At 45.5% G+C, this 20,611-nt stretch overlaps 2 protein-coding genes across 3 annotated transcripts in view; both read right to left on the reverse strand.

The window, feature by feature from the left end:
* Nucleotides 1-221: 221 nt before the first annotated feature.
* gpr75 (G protein-coupled receptor 75) lies at nucleotides 222-3,338 on the reverse strand. The gene is made up of 2 exons (XM_042065953.1): nucleotides 3,153-3,338; nucleotides 222-2,553 (listed from the first exon to the last, which is right to left on the reverse strand). The coding sequence occupies exon 2, from the start codon at nucleotides 2,433-2,435 to the stop codon at nucleotides 729-731; it is 1,707 nt and encodes a 568-aa protein (XP_041921887.1). The 5' UTR covers nucleotides 2,436-2,553; nucleotides 3,153-3,338; the 3' UTR covers nucleotides 222-728.
* A 652-nt stretch (nucleotides 3,339-3,990) lies between these two features.
* Nucleotides 3,991-20,611, reverse strand: part of psme4a (proteasome activator subunit 4a) — a 35,448-nt gene continuing 18,827 nt past the window's right edge. For both annotated transcript variants that reach the window (XM_042065185.1, XM_042065184.1), the window contains 21 exons: nucleotides 18,945-19,076; nucleotides 16,919-17,128; nucleotides 16,205-16,341; nucleotides 15,777-15,830; nucleotides 15,544-15,673; nucleotides 15,332-15,413; nucleotides 14,915-15,068; nucleotides 14,457-14,526; nucleotides 13,890-14,015; nucleotides 13,591-13,743; nucleotides 13,260-13,364; nucleotides 13,062-13,153; nucleotides 12,620-12,751; nucleotides 11,781-11,989; nucleotides 11,353-11,438; nucleotides 10,418-10,546; nucleotides 8,658-8,813; nucleotides 6,294-6,456; nucleotides 5,896-6,029; nucleotides 5,343-5,484; nucleotides 3,991-5,139 (listed from right to left, as the gene is read on the reverse strand). In XM_042065185.1, the coding sequence (XP_041921119.1) occupies nucleotides 5,350-5,484; nucleotides 5,896-6,029; nucleotides 6,294-6,456; nucleotides 8,658-8,813; nucleotides 10,418-10,546; nucleotides 11,353-11,438; nucleotides 11,781-11,989; nucleotides 12,620-12,751; nucleotides 13,062-13,153; nucleotides 13,260-13,364; nucleotides 13,591-13,743; nucleotides 13,890-14,015; nucleotides 14,457-14,526; nucleotides 14,915-15,068; nucleotides 15,332-15,413; nucleotides 15,544-15,673; nucleotides 15,777-15,830; nucleotides 16,205-16,341; nucleotides 16,919-17,128; nucleotides 18,945-19,076 (2,589 nt within the window). In that variant the 3' untranslated portion in view covers nucleotides 3,991-5,139; nucleotides 5,343-5,349. The remainder of the gene's footprint in view (nucleotides 5,140-5,342; nucleotides 5,485-5,895; nucleotides 6,030-6,293; nucleotides 6,457-8,657; nucleotides 8,814-10,417; nucleotides 10,547-11,352; nucleotides 11,439-11,780; nucleotides 11,990-12,619; nucleotides 12,752-13,061; nucleotides 13,154-13,259; nucleotides 13,365-13,590; nucleotides 13,744-13,889; nucleotides 14,016-14,456; nucleotides 14,527-14,914; nucleotides 15,069-15,331; nucleotides 15,414-15,543; nucleotides 15,674-15,776; nucleotides 15,831-16,204; nucleotides 16,342-16,918; nucleotides 17,129-18,944; nucleotides 19,077-20,611) is intronic.

Consider the following 20,611-nt stretch of genomic DNA (forward strand, 5'->3'; position numbering starts at 1 on the left):
GACAACTTAGGTTATGCAACCAACCTGACAGGAGTCTTGCAGAATTGTCCACCAGGTGGCTCTCTTCTGCAAAGAGAGCCACCAGATGGCGTAGTGCTCCTATGGATTATGGTTAGCTTTTCTTGCAAAATAAGAGTTTAGAAATGTCAGTCTAGTCTGATTTATCATGTAAGGATATTATATATGTTGCTAGTAAGATATAAGGAACAGTAAAATAGGTATACAGTGCACTTGCAAAACATTTAATACGTTTTAGAAAATGTATGATACTTCCACAAGTACAGTATTTTCATGAAGAATAGGACTGTCTAAATATTACAATATGAAAAATGTCATGTCAATGTAAAAATATAATTTGCTCAGTCCTGTCAATCACCCTTTAGGATAGTCAGCACCTTTTTAAGTCTCTTTCAAAACGGACTGTTTCCAAAGTGGTGTGTCTTCATTTTGAAATCATACATAAAACAAGCACACAAACTATACACAATTTCAGTGTGTTTAGCTCTGCTTATTCTCTTTAATTCTTAATTTAATTCCCTCCTTAGTGTACACTCAACAAGAAAAAGCCTGTTATAGTGTAAAAAAAGGGCAGACAGGTGCTGTACTACCTTGTCTTTCAGGTCCATTTTTAAATCACTTGTGACAGGCCCAGGAGAGGAAGATGCCTTTGGGATGAGTAGCCACATCAAGCTCTTCCTCCTTCTTCTTGTAGTTGGCCTGTCAGTCCTTTAGACGGATGGCACGGGAATCTGCTGGGCAGTGGTGCTCTCCAGGTCCTGCAGCACCTCCTGGTGGGTGTGGTAGTGCATGGCCATGTAGGACTTGGCAAAGCCCATGGTCTGCGAGTGGACGGGCTGCAGGCTGTTGGTGGGGGAGCTAGGCCCGGCGGAGGGGCTGCTGTTGTAGATGCTGTAGTAGGGCTCGATGCGCGTGTTGATTGGCGTGGACGTGCTGGGCGGCCGGGGCATGCGCCCACCACCACCACCACCACCGCCGCCGCCCATGGTCCTGGGGCTGGCCATGGTGACACGGGACTGGCTGGGCCCGCAGGCCTGGTCCACCAGCTTGCGCTGGGGCTTGGGTGAGAGCACGTAGGCCGAGTTGGTCTCGTGGTGCGAGGACTTGTTGCGGTTGGCCTCCAGGCTGCCCTTGCCCATGGCGTGCAGCCGCGTCTTGTGCTTGCAGCACAGGAATCCCAGCGCCAGCCACTGGAGGCAGCAGAGGACGCGGCGGCGCAGCCCGGCACTGTTGCGCGAGTACACAAACGGGTTGATGCCCGACTTGAGGAAGATGAGGGCGAAGCCGCACAGCTCGAACTGGTAGTGGGCGAAGTTGCTCTCGGGCGACAGGACGTCCTGGGCCAGCGATACGCCCATGGGGAGGCAGCAGAGCAGCACAGAGATGACGATCACCACGCACGTCACCACGGCCTTGGAGTCCTTCGCCGTGGCCAGGTTGACGGTGGAGACCAGCTGGCAGCTGGTGGCCCCCTGGGCAGCCCCTGGCACCAGCTGCACCTGGTTGGCGCTCTTGACGAAAGGGTGGGTCTGAACGTGCTGCAGCTTGTTGTAGGTCTGGTTGCGGTACAGGGAAGGGACCGGGACGGTGCACTGCATGGCCTCCAGGCCCGAGGCGATGAACGGGGGCGGTGGAGGCGGAGGCCGGGTGGCGTCCACTGTGATAATGGGACACTTCCGCACCTGGGCGTTCTTCCTCAGCGCCTGGGCGATCAGCAGGTAGGAGACTGCCACCACCGCCACGCAGAAGGCAAAATCTGCCAGGTACACATACAGCACTACCTTGGCCCGGTTCCCAGTCAGTCCGAAGTGAGGCAGGCACGGTCCGGCGCTGCGGGGGTAGGCCCGCAGGGTGACGAGCATGGCCAAGGTGAAGCTGGAGGTCCACAGCATAGCGGTCAGTGCTATGGTGCAGGGGAATGAGGCCGTGCGGTTGGGCTGCTGGCCCAGGACCATACGGAGCCGGTGCAGAGCAATTACGGCCACTGTCTCCAGGGACATGATTATGAAGCCCGAGCTGGTCAGGTGGAAGGCGAAACAGAAGCCCTTGGAGACCCCACCACCACCACCGGCACTGCTGCTCCCACCAGCGTCCAGGAAGAGCACCAGCGCGAACATGGGAGCGGTCACGCAGCAGATGAACAGATCGCAAAAGGACAGGTTGAGGATCATAAAGTCGAAGTTGGTGCGGAACTTGCGGAAGGCCGGGTCGAAGAAGGAGAGGAACACCACAAGGTTGCCGTAGGAGCCCAGAGAGAAGATGAGGATGAGGAGAAGGGAGCAGGAGGTCAGAGTGGCCTTGTGAATCAGAGCCCAGTTGCCAGAGGAGCCTGGACCTGGCAGGCTGCTGTTGAATAGCTGGCGTCTTGATACCTCAGCCAGGTCCAGGGGCCATACTGTGCTATTCATCGTACACATGGGGAATTGATGAGGATCAAGGCCTCACAGTTACTGCCATCATCCAATACAGTGGTAACTGTAAACACCTCCTCCCACACAACCAGGTCTACTGCTTCAGGAGGCTGCCATCACAAACCTGATGAAGTGGACAGGAATACCATGAGATAAACATAAAATCTCACTCCCCACATTGAGATGCAATTCCATGAAATATTAGGCTTTTAATAGCATTGGTAAATTTGTTTTAATTGGCATACTTGTCTTAGTGACAAGAATTTCAGAATGAACTCTCCATCATTAAAAAAATACGTATGACTTGATGTTTTTTTTTTTTTTTTTTTAATATCTAATCTGCACCTTTCTACACTAGACATGCGAGATACAGGCACGTCACTGCAGCTCAGTAGGTTCTCATAGCCTATCCCTCGATATGGTTCTCACGCTTAATGTAGAGCAAGAGCAAACATGTAGCCGATCAGACATGTGATGTCATTGTTGAACGAATTAACCAAACCTTATTCCCATCACAGCCGTTACATGCAAACAAGAAAACTGCAACCTTGTGAACTAGAAAACCGCAGTAAGAAAATAAGTCGGCATCAGTTTGCCCCTATAGGGCAAACTGATAGATATATCTGCACATCTCAGGGAAAAAAAACACACACACGCAACCGTAGGCTATACATGTTTCTAACCATAGACTGTTTCTAACGTGTCGCTATTGCATTAACTCACCTAAAGCATTGTTGCTCACGACTCAACACATCCGAATTCTTCACAAATGTCAGCACCAATCCTGCTTCTCAGCCTTAGCACACAACAACGTATGATAGCCTACGAGACGAAATGAGGGTATGTGAAGTCACTGCCGACGCACACGTAGGGCTCCGTATTGACAATCGCCTACTCCTTGCTCGAGACTGAAAGCGCGTTCATGTGAGATAAGAGATGGAAAAACAAAGAGAGAAAGTCACAGGGGCGAGGAAAAATCAGCGAGAACATCCTTCAAGACAGGATAGTTTTCTATGCGAGGTGTCGGCTTATGACAGTTTAGATCTGGTGGTTGCCTATGGTCTTGCACAACATTGTACAAGACCAATAAGGCAAGTGACATTGGCGTTGGTCACTGTTGAAGCAGACTGGATAGCCCACAGGGAATATTCAATTAGGTCGGAGACAACATTTAATGAACTCTTTGGATGCTCATTAAACCACTTCATCAAGGCTGAAATCACAAACAGCCATAAATGTGTCTTATCTACTTGCGCATTATCTATGAATCTCGAAACATTCTGTGTAATATGGAGTAGGCCTAGTTGTTGAGTGGTCATTGTGGGAAATTCCCTATAGCACAAAGATTTCAACTTCAAAAAGGATTTCAATTTCATTTTATTTTATAATAAACCATTGTAAAAGTGGAAAACATAACCTACCCCACCCTAGTTTTATCACTCCAAACTGGCCTACATTTAAAAGGTTGTAGATTAGAACATATGGAAGTTAAAACTACCCTCAATTAACTCATACACTTTATGTAAAAATAAACAGTGAAAAAAACACAACACGCATAATCTGCCATACAGTTCTTTATTACAAACACATTTATAATCGGTTTTCATTTAAAATAAAAGCAAATTGTGGTAGTGATTCTAAAAAGGGAGAAAACAAACAAAACCTCTGAAAACTGGTTTTGGCACTAACCTACACAATGCGCTTGTCGGAAACTAAACTAAACACACTTTTCTGTGTTTTCTGCAAGTCGCAAACAGGAAATGAAGTGATCTCACTGTGATTATTATTAGTTAATAATAATAATAATAATAATAATAATAAAAAATGCCAAGTACTTTGGGAAGTTCAATGGGAGTCATTTGGACATTTATATGGTTTACCCATACATTTGTGATGTTTTTTTTCTTTCCTTTTTTTAGAAAACATTTCTCACCACAAGTGGCATGCTTTCTCAGCTTATCACTGAGGTAAACCGCCCTCTCTACAGCATGCAGCTCATGCTGAATCTACTAAAACCGTCATCAAACTAAACCTGCAAATCATTCTCAAAACAAAACAAAAAAATAAAGAAGAAAAACACCAGCAGTTCTTCCTAATATTGCACTTCATATCAATAAATAAATACTGTAGCTTCTACTTGTGTCTCTCTAATATATACACATGTAATACAGTATAGTCACATGTACAGTATGCATACCAATGACTTGATACAAATAGTTTAACAACTGAAGATGCCCACAAATTCAATGTCAGCTGTGAGGTCTTTGCAAAACACTGTGCTCAAAAATCCATACATGTTGGATCTACTGACAAAACACTGTTGTGCACTCAACTGAGCACAAACATCCAGACACACACACACACAGATACACACGCACGCACACAAATTCACAATATCAGATCAAGAAAAAACTGTACAGCATGTTACATATTGCAGGTCTTGTACCCCTGCTTTGCATAATCCTTAAATATTAAGTATATAGAAAAAATATCAATTTATTGCTAGGGTTTAGAAACATTCAGATCATCTCTCTTTTGTGTATTTGAAGCTGTCATAAATGATTCTGCCGATCACGATCACAAGTGCTGGTGTGGTCTCTCAGCAGCTAGTCTGACCAGTGCTGACGCAGAGGCAAGGTCATCTCCACACTCCTCTTCAGTCGATTAACACAAGTCCATTAGAAAACAAAACAAAACAACTTCAAAGTTTCTTCACATTCTAGACCAGCAAAAGAAAAGAAAAGAAAAGAAAAGTGTTAGAGGGTTAGCACGTGCCACTCATTTTTTACCACGTTGTATGTATTGTACGTGTGTATGCGAATTTTACACTTGTTTGATCTGTTCCATAAACAATGCTGAACAGTGATTTGGGGAACTCATTTGTGTGTTGGGTCTGATGGTTGTGCAGCATACCTAAGCACTATGCGTAGTAGCATGGGGACACAAGCAGGTCCGTCAACACCACCAGCTGGTCGTCTGTAAACTGCTGCTTGTGCTCCTGCCAGTTGTCGTGATGTGTCCGACGGAAGTTGGTCAGCGTCTTCTTTACAGTCATCTAATTGCACACACACACACACAGAGTCAGCAAAATACATTGACTTTCAGTTATTAATCCCAAAGAGTAATGGTCTAGTTTTAAGTGATTCTGACATTTATTTTTCAATATCTCTCAAAAGACAACAGTCAAGCAGCTCCTACAAAGTGAAATGTATTCACAAAATGTTGATGTCATGATTAAGACTTAATGCTGAAACGTGTTTTTTTTTTTTAAAAAAGCTTAAAATAAACAAGCCATAGAAATAAAGGCTCTTTAACTATTTTCAAACTGACAGTGCCTTGGAGTTTTTTTTCTTGTTTTGGAAAATGAAATATCTAAATAGTGGTAACATCCTGCTATGCTAAAACGGGTGAGATCAACAGGAGTTTGCTGCCCTGTGCTGCCCTGTGGGTCCCTGTTGCTCCTCACCTCTATGGGCTGGGTGTCATTTAGGTGGATGCTGAGGTCCATGAGCAGCTGCGGCATCCAGGTGGGCACGTCGTACGGGCTGGAGAGGATGCAGGCGCTCAGGCCCAGCACACCTGCATGCCGACGCACCAAGTCTGTAGTTCATGCATACACAGACACACACACACACACATACGCATATGCGCGCACACACACACACACACACACACACACACACACACACACACACACACACATAAACTAAGATTAACAAATAAGGATTTTACAAATGATTGAGAAAATTGAGAGTACCCACACAAGATACTGAGGAGAATTTCCGAATGTTATTTAAAACAACCCCCACAATCTCTACATGACAGGGGAAAGCCCCTAGGCGTGAAGTGGGACATGAGCATTACCGGCAGAGGGGATGAGGTCAACGGCTGAGCCCAGCTCCCGCCGCTTGCGCTTGGGCAGTCGAGTCTTGCTGAGAGCCTCAAAGTGGGCCTGCATCTCGGTGTCCATGCTCAGGAAGTTGCACTGGAGGAAGCCACTGAGGGTGGTGGCCGCCATCTCTCTCACCTACAACAGAGGAGCGAGATGGCGGTGCACATGAAACAAGGCTCCGAAGAAAACACGCTGCAGGCCTGGCAGGCTCAAAATGAACAGGACGCAGTGTTTGGTTTGGAAAATGTTTGGTGCCCTCTATGTTTGGTACATTCCGCACTGTGTAATGATGCAACACCGTGGTAACTGTCCCCTTTATCACCTTGCTATGCATAAAAAAATCTCATTCACTTTTATTAGCTTCGATAAGTACCCTAATAAATTATCAGAGAGAAAGAGAGAGACTAAAAGACAAAGCCAGCAAGGTACCAGGAAAGAGAAATGGATCTCCCTACAAGAGGACAGCAAGGTTTTCACAGACAGAAGTAAATGCACTGCTGACTGATGAGCGAAGGATAAATGAACGACACAAAAACTGATGAGTAGAATCTCCCACAACCTCCTGGTCCCCACTTCTCCTCCTACGGTGCTCTGACATTAGAATAGTCTTTCTTGGCTCCTGGTTATACATTATTGATGCTGCTCTCCTTAGTGCTTTTCAGAGACTCATGGAACATTTGGGAGGGAAAGGAAAAAAAAACCTTGAGATAACAATGTCACAGAGAGGGAGGGAGAAAATAGAAAAGAGTGGGCACAGGATGGAGAAAGAGAGAGAGGAGCCATGCAACCAGGGTGAGGTACCGCAAGCCATCTGAAGCACTCGGCTTTCTTTACACAACACTGAAAAGGGGGGGGGGGGGGGGGGGGTCATGTAACAATGGAGCATCATCTCAGGAGTTGTGTTGGAGGAGAGTTTTCTTGAAAAGAGTCTTCTATTGAAAAGAGTCTGCAAAGAAGTTTTACTACAATGGTAATACAAAACTCTCTCTCTCTCTCTCTCTCTCTCTCACCAATACGAAGGGGAACTGACTATCAATGATCAATGCACTTACAGATATGCTACTATCAGTCTGGTGGAAAATGTAACTTGGGTTAACCTGTTCACAACAGAAGCTTAAGGTGCAGTTCCTGTAGCGGAGATGACGACAACCCAATTACTCTCCTCGGGTGCAGTGGAGAGGTATGGCCAGCACTGCTGTTGCAGCTCTATAGTATACAGCTTACGCATAGGGGCTCTGTATTGATTCACCTTCTGTGTACACGGGGGAGCGTGCGTCAAATATCCACCAAGGAAAAGATGTATGGATGATGGGGGGTGAGGCAACCGGTAACAGTGTGACCCCCCACCCCATTTTCCTCTTCTGTTTTGTCTTGACAGAGAGAAAAGGTAGTGGGGTAGGGATGGGGGGAACGCTACCTTCCCCTTTCCCCTATTACACCCCCCCCCAACACACACACACACACACCACCCCTCCTCTCCTCAGTGCAAATCTGAAAGCCGATCGCCATGGCAACAGAATAACCCTGCAGCCAAGGGGGTTGCTATGGAAACAGCAAGAGAGGAGTTAAAAAAAAAAAACAAGGAGAGAGAATGTGCTAGGGAAGGAAGTACACTGGAGCGGAGGGGGAGTGCTGAATCACTGAAAAAAATACAGATGAGGGAGGGAGAGAGAGAAAGAAAGAAAGAAATGGAGAGAGGGAGAGTCGGACAGAACCACGGACAGAAAGACGGCAGACACACTGGCATCACGCCCACATACATACGCAAGCAGCTGCATACCTCATCAATTTGCATCAATGCTATGTGGCCCCTCACATAAGCCCTCTATGTACGTAAACGCTTTCCCACAACTCTCCTTCAAGAGCTCAGAATTATAGAACATTATCTACGAGTCCATCCTGGTAGTGACCACACCATTTGTCTGTGTCAATGCTGAGGCAAAGTATGTCCGACAACAGATCAATCACGCCGTCTGCATTGTAATGTCTGTTTGCATGTCGTCTAGAAATAGCTCTATTCTTCAGCTCCCGTCAATACAACTGCTACCTGAAACTCATGTACCTATATGTGTGTGTTCAAATATAGTGTGTGGGTGAGTATGAAGGTGTAATTTACGTCCGCATGATATGCGTGTGTATGTGAACGATTACATGTTTATATATGTTTTGGTAATGCATGTGGTGTGTATGGGGGTGATGGGTGGAATTTGGAATTTGTGTTTGCATTTGCAGCTGTGCATGTATTTGTGTGCATATATATATATATATGCGCTTGTGTGTGTGTGTGTGTGTGTGTGTGTGTGTGTGTGTGTGTGTGTGTGTGTGTGTGTGTTCACCTCTAGCTGCTCGTCCGCCAGCAGTCGGATGACCAGCGCTCGCACGTCACAGACAGCCTTCCTGTCGCTCATGAAGGTGAACAGGTTGTAGAACACCATGATCTGCAGATAGCTAAGCACCGTGTAGCGCGCATGCCACGAACTGCTGCCCGCAATCTGAAACACACACACGCACGCACACGCACACGCACACGCACACACACACGCTGTCAACATCAAAAAAGCACAAAGAAAAATACAGCTGTGCAGGCAATAATGCAAGGTGTTGGTTAATATATTAAATGTTACTCCCAATTAATGTTTAAAAAGTTATTTATAATGAAAAGTTATAACATTATTTCACTTCATGATAGGGATCGACCGATATGGTTTTTTCAGGGCCGATATCGATATCAATTATTACCAAAACAGGAGGCCGATAACCGATATGTAAAACCGATATTTCAGTTGTCAAAAAGGGGGGTAGATAGTAGCCTAGGCTATGGCAATATGCTGAACATTTTCATTCAAAAGAAAAGCTGACTTTTCTTTCTTCTTTTGATACACAATTGTATCAACTTGCATCACAAGTGTAAATCCTGTGTATCATGTTAATCCAAGAGCTGAGTGATAGCAATTATTTTCATAGGCATACACAATGGGCTATGTGTTTGTAAGGGACCTGTCACAAAGAGGATGCTTTGCCATCGTGTGTGTGAGTGCACGAGAGAGGGAAAGGGAGAGGAAGAGGTGCATGCGTGATGGCAAGTGTTACGGTTGAATAGTTTAACAAAACAGTTTTAAAATAGTTCTTAGGCTATTTAAGCATGCAATGTGTGTCCATATGTAGGCTATAAGCTACACTTCTGTGAGCCTAAAAGGCACGTAATAGCCAGCTCAGGACGCGATTTAGTTCAGGTCGGATTAAATTACGGCTGACCCTGGGTGCCTGTCTTTTCTGACAGTCCGTCAAAAAGCAGCAACTAGACTTTTAGACGTTCGCTATCGCATAATTTAGGACTTGTCTTCTATGTAGGCCTAAGGGATAATGCCGCATCAATCGGGAATTCGCTAAATGAAGGAGGTGGGTGCTTTAGGCTACTTATTGATCCGGATCAAAGAGACAATAGCTTACAAAGTGGTGTTTTTGTAACTTCACTGTAGATCATTGTGATTCACATTGCAACTTCAGCAATGTAAGGTAGGCCTACCTTCCTTACCTTCGAAAAATAGCTCCGTACAGCTGAAGCCCAGTCTACAATTTCCCTTAGTGAGAATTCTAAACTTTCTCTGTGTTCAGTCTTCGATCCTGATTGGCTGCATTCGTGCTAACTAACAAATCAGACGGTGTAGTGGGCGGGACAATGCTCTCGACCACAGAGTAGCAAATGCAGGGAGTGAGAGAAGCTTTATAGACAAAGTAGCGCGTTTCATTCTTTATCCATTTCAGTATTGGCTTGAAAAAATGATCGATACCAATTATTATAAAAATGCTAAATATCGGCCCTAATAATCGGCCCGGTCGATAATTGGTCGATCCCTACTTCATGAGACACTAATACATAATTTATTTTCTTTCTTTTTTTCTCTTTCGATCCAAAAATCTTTTTCGAAATCCAAAATGTAAAAAAAAAAAAAAAAACATAACATACAGTAGAACTATAACATGTCTAACAGGCACCTGAGTGTGCTTTATAGTCATCCCAGAAACAGCAGGTTTTAGAGAGAGGTCAGTCAGGAGTGACTGAGCGAGACGCTGGGCAGTGAAGCGTGGGACTCACCTTCTCTAGGACCCTGAGCACCTGGGGGATGTCCTCGATGAAGAGCAGCCCCTGGGATATGAGCGTCAGGCACGTCTTTGCATCCTGCTTCATCTCGTCGTAGCTGTCATCGTTCTCCACTGGAGCAATCTGCAGTGAGACAGAGAGAGTGAGGCAAGGCTAAATTCATTTCATACACCCAGTTCATACAAGTTGGCATGCTGTCCAAATGTAATGTTTAATGTAAATGAGAGCAAGAGAAGAGTAAGGAGAAAGAAGAAGAGGGGGGGGGGGGGGTGTAGCAATGAGAGAGAGAGAGCGAATGAGCGAGAGTAAGAGAGAGAAGAGTGAGAGGTGAGGTAATGAGCGAGAGAGAGCGAGAGAGAGAGAGAGAGAGAGAGAGAGGTGTAGCAATGAGCGAGAGAGAGCGAATGAGCGAGAGTAAGAGAGAGAAGAGTGAGAGAGGTGTAGTAATGAGCGAGAGAGAGCGAGAGAGAGAGAGAAGAGAGAGGTGTAGTAATGAGCGAGAGAGAGCGAGAGAGAGAGGTGTAGCAACGAGCAAGAAGAAAAAAAAAGAGAGAGAGAGAGAGAGAGAGAGAGAGAGAGAGAGAGAGAGAGAGAGAGAGAGAGAGAGAGAGAGAGAGAGAGAGAGAGAGAGAGAGAGAGAGAGAGAGAGAGAGAGGGGTGTAGCAACGAGCAAGAAAAAAAAGAGAGAGGTGTAGTGAGCCATGGCTGTACAAACACATGATGAGACTGGCATAGACAGGGACACTATAGCTGGGGTGAGAGGGACGATGGCCAATCACGGCTGGCACCAGGCCGCGTGCGAGCGCCCACAGAGCATCTTGACGAGTGAGACCGTCTTGACTGCTCATGGCACGTGAGCGTGAAATCGACAGGGAGCGTGACTTACGCGAGCGAGTGGGTCAAAGGAAAGCCATGTTGGGGCTACTCACTTTAAAGAGGAGAGGCAGCAGCTGCAGCTGCTCAGAGGTGGCCGAGGAGAAACAGCGCCCCGCACTGGTCATCAGCCACTTCAGCACTGCAACGCACAAACAACCGGGTCACACGCCGACAAATGCTAATCCATTACAACACAGTCTTCAGGCCAGCACATAACATTGTGCAGAAACACAGAATTAAACACAGATCGGTCCAACCTAACAGACACAGGTTACAGTCAATCGCAGCCACACATAATCACACACAAATTAAACACAAATATATATATATGAATGAGAGAGAGAGAGAAAGAGAGAGAGAGAGAGAGAAAGAAGAGAGAGAGAGAGAGAGAGAGAGAGAGAGAGAGAGAGAGAGAGAGAGAGAGAGAGAGAGAGAGAGTCCTGAATTCCGTACATATAGTCATGCTACACCTGAGCCTTACCGGTCTTAAGGAGTTTGATGGCCTGCGTCCGCTCGTCCTGCTCACCCTCACTGCCGCCCTCGATCACATGGTTCTGGATCTCCTCATCGCCCTCCATCAGCGGCCGCAGGCGAGCCAGGATGCGCTCGGTGAACTCTGAGGTGCGCGGGGACGCCGTCTGGTGAATGCGCGGCAGGTTCACATCGATCATGAAGATGTAGGTGAGCACGCTAGCAGGTGAACAACCACATATGGAGAGAGGGGAGAGAGAGAGAGAGAGAAGAGAGAGAGAAGAGAGACTTTAGTCAAAAGACCCCGAGTGATGAGGCTGGTCTAAAAAATAAACTCCATGATATGTCTCTTTACACTTATTTGTTACCGTTTCGTCGTGGCTTTTGCTGAGAAACAAATAGTTCGCAACACACGCTGAACTTGAATCAAACATTCTTTAGAACACAGCTGATCAACCGTCTGCTTTCACTTTTGAATGAAGTTCCAAGCACAAACTCCGTTGCCATTGACAGCGGTCATTCTTGTTTTCAGAGGTCCTTTCCCAAGAAATAATGCTAGATTTGCTAGAACGCTAGAACTTTCGGAAATCCCATTCAAGTCAATGGAGCATTCTACTTGCATTGTGAAGAGCCGTATAATAAATTGCAGTTAAAGGGTATTTAAGAATCACAACTGCATTATCCACCACCTCCTTCCACCACCATCCACCTTTCTGCATTGTCATTCATATAAGCCATTTTGAATTGCATCTATGCCTCTGTGCCTGCGTGTACGTATAAAACATGCCTGTTCTTGTTTAACGGTGTCCAGTGTTACTTTGGGCTCACAGCTCTGCTTGCTGGTCTTACCTGCCGATCCTCTCCCTGACGTTCTTGTAGACCTGCGTGAGTTTGGGCTCCAGGTACTGCAGCAGGCGGTGTAGGAGCTCCGGGACTCGCCACTCCTGCTGGGCCAGACCTCCCTGCAGCACGTACAGACGGCTGGACAGACCAGAGGAAAGGAAACACAGGAGGACAGGACTGTTCGGTGACTGTTCGGACATTTGGACATTTGACCCATTTGGATATTTTGCTATTTAAAACTTGATATGATATTTTGCTGGCAATTCATTTATTCTGCTACTGGATAGTAAGTAATACAATGTCCACTACTGTATAAATATGACTGCAACTATCAATTATTGTTATTAAGTCATTGTTGATTAATCTCTCAATTGTTTTCTTGATTAGTCGAATAATTGTCTGAGTTCTGAGGTGAAACTAGCTTGAGGAGGCGGTAATGTGGACTCACCAGGCGTCCACAAAGGAGCCTCCCTCTCCATTCACTGGAGACTCCATCAGCATCTCAAACAGCCAGTGGAGCTTACGAGGGTCTCGGCTCTCCTGCAAACAAGAGCAACAAGGAAAACGTCACACCTCTTAACTCTGCTTACACAGCAGAACAACAGCGTGATGGCTAAGCCAAGTTTATCGTCTTGGGCACACATACACAGGCCGTGGCGATGCAGGTGCCCCAGTCTCCATAGGTTTCCACAGTGATGTTGGATAAAGCTCTGCGCAGCATTGGGCACAGCAAAGCCCACAGTTTCTCCACCTGTAATGGCAAACACATCTGAAGTCAGCAGACTTAACTGACTGAGTAATATTTTACCAAGAAATTTTGACATAAATGACATGAACTCACTACCGCAATAGCGTGTTGCCAAACAGGGATTACCGTGGCTGTAGACATGTATGCATATTATTCACATATGTATCTGTGTGTGTGTTTGCATGCAATCTATATCAGTGTGTGTTGGCTCATGTGTGTGCCTGTGTACCTGACTGTAGCTCCAGTGTTTGCTCCCTCTGATGAGGCCAGAGATGATCTCCGCCACACAGCGCTGCGGGCTCTCATGGGTGTCGGCCACCAGCCGCTCCATGTGCGGCCCCAGCACCGGCAGGAAGACATCGCCGAAGTTCCGGAAGAGTCCCTGAGAGAAATACATTCACACACACACACGCCTGTCAAAAACGGCCTCCAAAGAACTATTGTGTGTGTGTGTGAATGTAGAGTGTGTGTGTGTGTGTGTGTGTGTGTGTGTGTGTGTGTGTGGAGGTGCTACATGATGATCTTCACCTTGAAGAGGCAGAAGCGGCGAGGGCTAAACTTGTCTTTGCCCTTGCGGTCCTCCAGAGACAGGAACTGAATGAGCTGGTTGATGAACGCGGGGTCAGTGAAATGGTCATAGATGATCTGTTCCCTCTGTAGTGGCACAACGAGACACAAACAAACAGAACTCAACACCGCATCTCCGGTCACTAGTGTCACTAGTGCACATCATGTGTTTGAGTAGGAGTGAGTGCACATCATGTGTTTGAGTATGAGTGAGTGCACATCTGTGTGTTGGAGTAGGAGTGAGTGCACATCTGTGTGTTGGAGAACGAGTGAGTGCACATCTGTGTGTTGGAGAACGAGTGAGTGCACATCTGTGTGTTTGAGTATGAGTGAGTGCACATCTGTGTGTTGGAGAACGAGTGAGTGCACATCTGTGTGTTGGAGTAGGAGTGAGTGCACATCTGTGTGTTGGAGAACGAGTTAGTGCACATCTGTGTGTTGGAGTAGGAGTTAGTGCACATCTGTGTGTTAGAGAACGAGTGAGTGCACATCTGTGTGTTTGTATGTCAGTGCAGCATTCACCAGTACCTCATTCATCTCCTCCCTGTTAAGGCTTTGTTTGGGCTGCTCCTCTGCGGGTGCGTACATCATGAGCTTCCTGTGAGCGCAGGACAATAGAGAAACTCTCGTTAGACCCCTGATGTACTCTGAAGTGTCGTCTCACAGGCAAGTGAGGATGGAGGATGGAGTAAAACATGAGAAGAAATGGCAGCATATTTCTACAGCGCATTTCCATCAGTTTCTGCTCTTTGATATGAATGTGGATATGAATATGGATAATACGCAGTACCAGAGTCTGAGGAGCAGAGTTGGGAGAGAAACTGGGAGGAAGTGGGATAATCTATTTGGGCCCCAATCTACTTCCTCTGCATTAAGATAACATATGGAATGTTAAAACGGAAGTCTTGTGGGGCCAACTATGATGCTGATAATAGAACTCTCTTGAAAGGGTCAATATGGGGTGGGGGGCGGGGGGGGGTACTTACTGTGGCCAGCAGTAGTAACCCCAGTGGGTCTTCTCCACAAAGCAGCACTCGTCCCAGTCCTGCTGGGAGCGCGGCAAACGGCTGCTGTCATACATGAGCCACTGGTTGTCCGGCCGGTCACCGGCGATGATCTCATCGGACACAGGCACATCACCTGATAAACACACACACACACACACACACACACACACACACACACAAACACACAAACACACAGATGTGAGACCGGGGAAAAATATTATTCCAGAGCCATCTATTGAGTTAAACCCATTTCAGTGACAATGAGTGAGTGCACATGCTTGAGGTTACTATAGTATGCATTCTCAAGTCTGCAACGATTTCATTTTTGCATCAGCATAGTGTCCCTGGGCAAGTGTGTCCAGAGCACAGCGGAGATGTGGCTGGGCAGAAACTCACAGAGCTCATGGGCACTGACGGGCACTTTCTTATGAGGCTTCTTCAGCTGCTTCATAATACCAGCCACTGCCGAGATGGCCACCTTAGGAAGAGGAAAAGATGCAGATTAGCTAATAGATAAAACATATGTACACAAACATACAGGCAATGGCAATGCAGATATTTCACACAGGATGTGTGCGTTAGTTGTTTGAAGAGGAGATAGTGCACACCTTGCGCACGAGAAGCGAGTCGTGGTTGAGGCTCTTGACGAAGAAGAGGACGCCGGGGGCAGGGAGAGGGTGGTCGTCCCTCAGCATCAGCGACATGAATCCAATAGAGATGTGCTCAAACTTCCAGGGCCTAGGGACACAGACTGGGTCAGCTGGGTCCTCTCGTCATACACACACACACACACACACACACACACGGAAACACAATACAAGCTAAAAAAAGATCCACTTACAGGTTTCTGTCGGTCGCACAGTCCAGAAGATCATGGACCAACTGCTGGTATTTCCTGTGTAGGGTAAGACAATATCAGTGTTTGAAACATATGAAGGGTGACATGCATATGATGACGTTCACAAGAAACAAAAATCACCCGACGTATGATCTATAAGCTGATTTTTTAGCTTTACATAAAGGTCAACTACATTTTAACCACTGTTAGCTTGTGTTTAGCAACATCGCACAAGAACAACAGCACACATATAGTGGCAGTTTCATGTAGTTGCCTTTCTTCCTCAAGGATGCAAAGCAATTTCACAGACAAGTACTGCCCTGAGCAGAGAACACTACTCATAGACAGTGCCCATTGGTTTTGTAAGTCCAGAGTGTGTGTGTGTGTGTGTGTGTGTGTGTGTGTGTGTGTGTGTGTGAAAAGGTACTCACTGGAGGGAGTCCCTGTTCTTCTCCTCCTGAAGGAGGATTCCCTGCTGCACTTCCTCCTCTGAGGGGACGGCTCGGCCCGTCGTTGGGCTTGCAGAGGTCAGGATCTGCAGCGCCAAGCTACAGCAGCTCTCTGGGATCTGCAAAAAGTGTCCATAGTTTGGATACTTTAACTCAAGTCAAATGACTGGTAGTTAGCAGAGGCTTTTGTTTTTGTTTTGTCCAATGGAACATGGACTCGCAACCGCAGGTCCAGGTTTTAAACCCAGGCTGACCGATTGTCAGGCAGCTACCACTACCACTGATTCTTGATTTTATTATCAATTCATATTTTGTTATATTTGTCCTTTATGCTTTTACTTATGGATGATGTAAAGCACATTGAGTTGATGTGTGTATGAAATACACTTATACAAACAGAACTGCCTTGCCTTGTCCAATAATACAACGAAAACAAAACCAATTCAGATAGAATGGCAAGAACATAGCCTAGTTCAATAAACACTACTAGCAACTACCTCCAATTAAATGCTCTATAGTACACTATACTACAGGTGTCAGAGGTGAGGTTTGTTGTTTCACGTCAGCGTACTGCAGATTAAAACCTCTGAGAAATACATGTGATCTGGAGCTTAGTCTGCTTATTAAGATCCACTGAGACCTTATGCCACTCTGACCACTGACGCTACTGTTAAGCTCTCATTTTTAAGGCCTTACAGAGAAGTCAATGCCGATGGTCTCGTACTGGCGGTGGATCTTGTCGGCGATGTCGTCGAAGAGGCGCACAATGGAGGGCTTCTCCAGCGACATAGCCGTGCTGCGGCCGGAGCGCACGATGGCCGGCCAGGTGAGGCCGATGCAGTCCCAGTACTGCAGGTTGGCCAGGCACACGCCAATGTGGTTCCCCAGGAGACAGTACATGGCACCCTGGAGCGCAGGGGGGAAAATGGACAAAGAGAGGAGAAGGGAGCTTAACACCAATTTGGTTTGGCAAAGCAACAGCAATAGAATACATCTATATAATATATACACTATATAACATAAATAGAAATGAATGATGTGTCACTTGCACTGAATTTTACTGAGTCACAAGGTTGAGTCAGTGTGGAGTGGAAATCTACAGAAAAGTAATATCGGAGGGACTGAGACTTCAATATACTGTAAACTGAAAGTATTGTGAATCAGACTCATTTCTGTAAATGTACATACTGCGTACTTCTTATGGTCATTTGTGATTTTTGTACCCATGTGTACCCTGTGTGTGTCTTTGCTCTGTATGCAGTGTATCCATTGTTTATCCTTGAATGATTAGAATTCAATGACAGCCTGTCTAGAGGCCTTTTGCTTATCACCAGGTGTGAAATGTTAATGTTTGTAGACACAGTGAGGGGTCAGGCCTCTGAGAAACTTCCCAGGAAAGGGGGTAGTTTTAATTAAAAGACAATAGAAGCTGAACAGACTTGATGGCACCAAAAGGCCACATCCCCTTCCCTCACACCTTTACCTTGCATATTCATACTAGTAGGTCACTCCTTCTCTTTGTTTTTAACATAAAGTTAGTATACACCTCTGTGTAGTCAGAGAAAACTGGTGAAAACCCATGATGGGATGACACAAACATGCATCTCTCCCTTGAGGGGCACTGGCCCCTCATTGAAAAGAATAAAAGCCTGGATCCTGATTTTCCATCGTCCTGACTGAGTCTTAAGAGAAATATGGTAGTAAAAATATGCTATCAGTTATGGAGGTTCCAACCGTGAGATTAAAACTTTGGATTAACTTGGATGCAAATATCGCTGAGAGATCTTCTTCATCGTGTTTGACGGCACACTCTTAAGGTAAGGTCATTTATATTTTCTGGTTTTGAGATATAGGGAGTTGAGTCCTAAACAGTCCTAGTCAGACTGGTCAGGCGTTAGAAATAGTCTTTGTTTCTGGAAATGGCTCTAGGTATTGAAATAAATACCACAACGGTTCAAAGAATCTAATCTTTCGGCGTTAGAAACAGTTGTGTTTCTGGAAATGGTCTATGCATTAAAGACTAAAATGCAGCCGGTCCTATGGACCTATTCAGAATTTTGGGGTCGAAATTCTGGGGTAGTTGGGAGAAATGACTAATCTCCTGTTAAGTCTACCAAAAAGGGGGACTGCTTGCCTAAGAATCTCTCACCTGAAAATGAAATTGCATAAGAGTGTTGCTGGTCATAACAGCTTTCTAACCATCTTTAGATTGTGTAACTAAGATCACAGTTTGAAGTAGCCTATAAAGATGTTGAACTGAAAGCGTAATATTAATAATTGGGCGTCGAATTACGTTTTCCACCGTTTAAAGTAAGACATTGGAGTTGGTATGATACCGTGTTCTTCAAATTGATAAATTACAACTAGTTTGAAATTGGATCGATAATGCAACTTTTTAAATTATGAAAACCCATGATGGGGTGACACAAACATGCATCTCTCCCTTGAGGGGCACTGGCCCCTCATTGAAAAGAATAAAAGCCTGGATCCTGATTTTCCATCATCCTGACTGAGTCTTAAGAGAAATATGGTAGTAAAAATATGCTATCAAAACTTAGTGTCAGAGTCAGTGTTTTTTTTTTTTTTAATAAATCCTAAAAATGACCTTCTCCTTTCCCCCAATACAGTTGAGTACTTCTTGTGTTTCCATCCTAATATACACAAACACAGTCAGACATAAGCACGGTTGGGAGTGAAAAGGCTGTCTGGAGTGGCGTCATACTTTAAACTGCTGCTGGGTGACGTCGGTGCGGCTCGGCTCCAGGAACTCCAGCACTCTGGGGATGAGGTCGCGGCAGCAGAAGTTGTAGGTGCCCAGTGCAGAGAACAGCACGGTCTGGGCTTTACTGCGAACCTGCCATGCAGGGGTCAAAACAACCAAAACACGTCAGAATGCCACTCTCAGGAATAACTTAAGCAACAAAAAACCTTTCAACCCCCCTTTAAACTCCAATCAGAGGGATATTAAAAGCAATGATTGACAAATGCATTAACTGAATGAAAAATATGTATATGTATGTGTTGTGTGAATGTATATGTATATATTCTGGTAATACAGTCTTCATGGTGTCTGACTGGATGCATGCTGATAGGCCTAAAGCTGATATGCTCTGCAGGGATGTGTTGCCATTTGTAATTAGGATTAGCAATGTTGCATATGCTGCAACGCAAACACAGCTTATCTCTCTTTGGGCGTCAGCCAAAGCAGACTGAGAGGTGAATTGTGTGTGTGAGTGAGTATTTATACATTTGTAAGTATGTGTGTGTGTATGTTTTTAATGATCTGCTGTTAGCCACTGATTCTGGAGATTCTGCTATTCTGATCCTCCTTGATCTCACCGCTGCTTTTGATACTGTTGATCATAATATTTTACTCTCCCGTCTAGAGCACTGTGTTGGTATCAGAGGCACTGCTCTTGAATGGTTTAAATCCTACCTAGCCGACAGAAGTTTCTCTGTCTGCCTGGATGGATCTGTATCCCCCTCTGTGCCTCTTCCTTGTGGTGTTCCTCAAGGGTCTATTCTGGGGCCTATACTGTTCTCATTATACATGCTCCCCTTGGGATCCACCCTTAGAAAATATCTCCTTCCACTGCTATGAGGATGACACACAGATCTACATGCCCCTGAAACATAATGACCCCCCAATCTTTTAAACTTTTATTAGCTTGTCTAGAGGACATCAAAGCCTGAATGGCTTTACATTTTTTAAATTTTAATGAAAATAAAACTGAGGTCATAGTCTTTCGGCCCAGTGCTGCTTGTGACACACAAGGTGACTTAGGCCCCCTTGAGCCATTTGCTAAAGATACTGTAAAAAACCTTGGTGTAATGTTAGACTGTAATTTTAAAATGGAGAAACAGATAAACACAGTAGTAAGATCTAGCTTCTTCCAGTTAAGGCTTTTATCCAAGGTTAAGCCTTTCTTATCCCTCAAAAACTTTGAGATGGCTATTCATGCTTTTATTTCTTCCCGCCTAGATTACTGCAACGCCCTATATGTGGGCATTAGCTGTTCCTCTTTATCCCGCTTCAACTTGTTCAGAACGCTGCAGCCCGCCTTCTAACCAAAACACGAAGGTGTGAGCATATTACACCAGTGCTTGCAGTCCTTCACTGGCTTTCTGTCCGTTTTAGAATACATGTTCTTTTATTTGTTTTTAAATCTTGATCATGATCTGGCCCCACTGTACATAGCAGATCTCCTGAAGGTGCAGACATCCTCTAGGGCTTCTAGGTCTGCTGACCAACTCCGGCTGGTTGTGCCTCGTTCTAGGCTAAAGAGCAGAGGGGACCGGGCTTTTGCGGTGATTGCACCAAAGCTCTGGAACGAGCTGCCCCAACATATACGCCTGGCTCTCTCCTTGAGTGTTTTAAAATCTCACCTA

Source organism: Alosa sapidissima, chromosome 16 (assembly GCF_018492685.1).
Source record: "Alosa sapidissima isolate fAloSap1 chromosome 16, fAloSap1.pri, whole genome shotgun sequence".
Classification (NCBI taxonomy): Eukaryota; Metazoa; Chordata; class Actinopteri; order Clupeiformes; family Clupeidae; genus Alosa; species Alosa sapidissima.

Bases quoted from the DNA above. Each gene is read 5' to 3' on its own strand.
- gpr75 (XM_042065953.1), bottom strand. From the start codon at position 2,435: ATGTGTACGATGAATAGCACAGTATGGCCCCTGGACCTGGCTGAGGTA.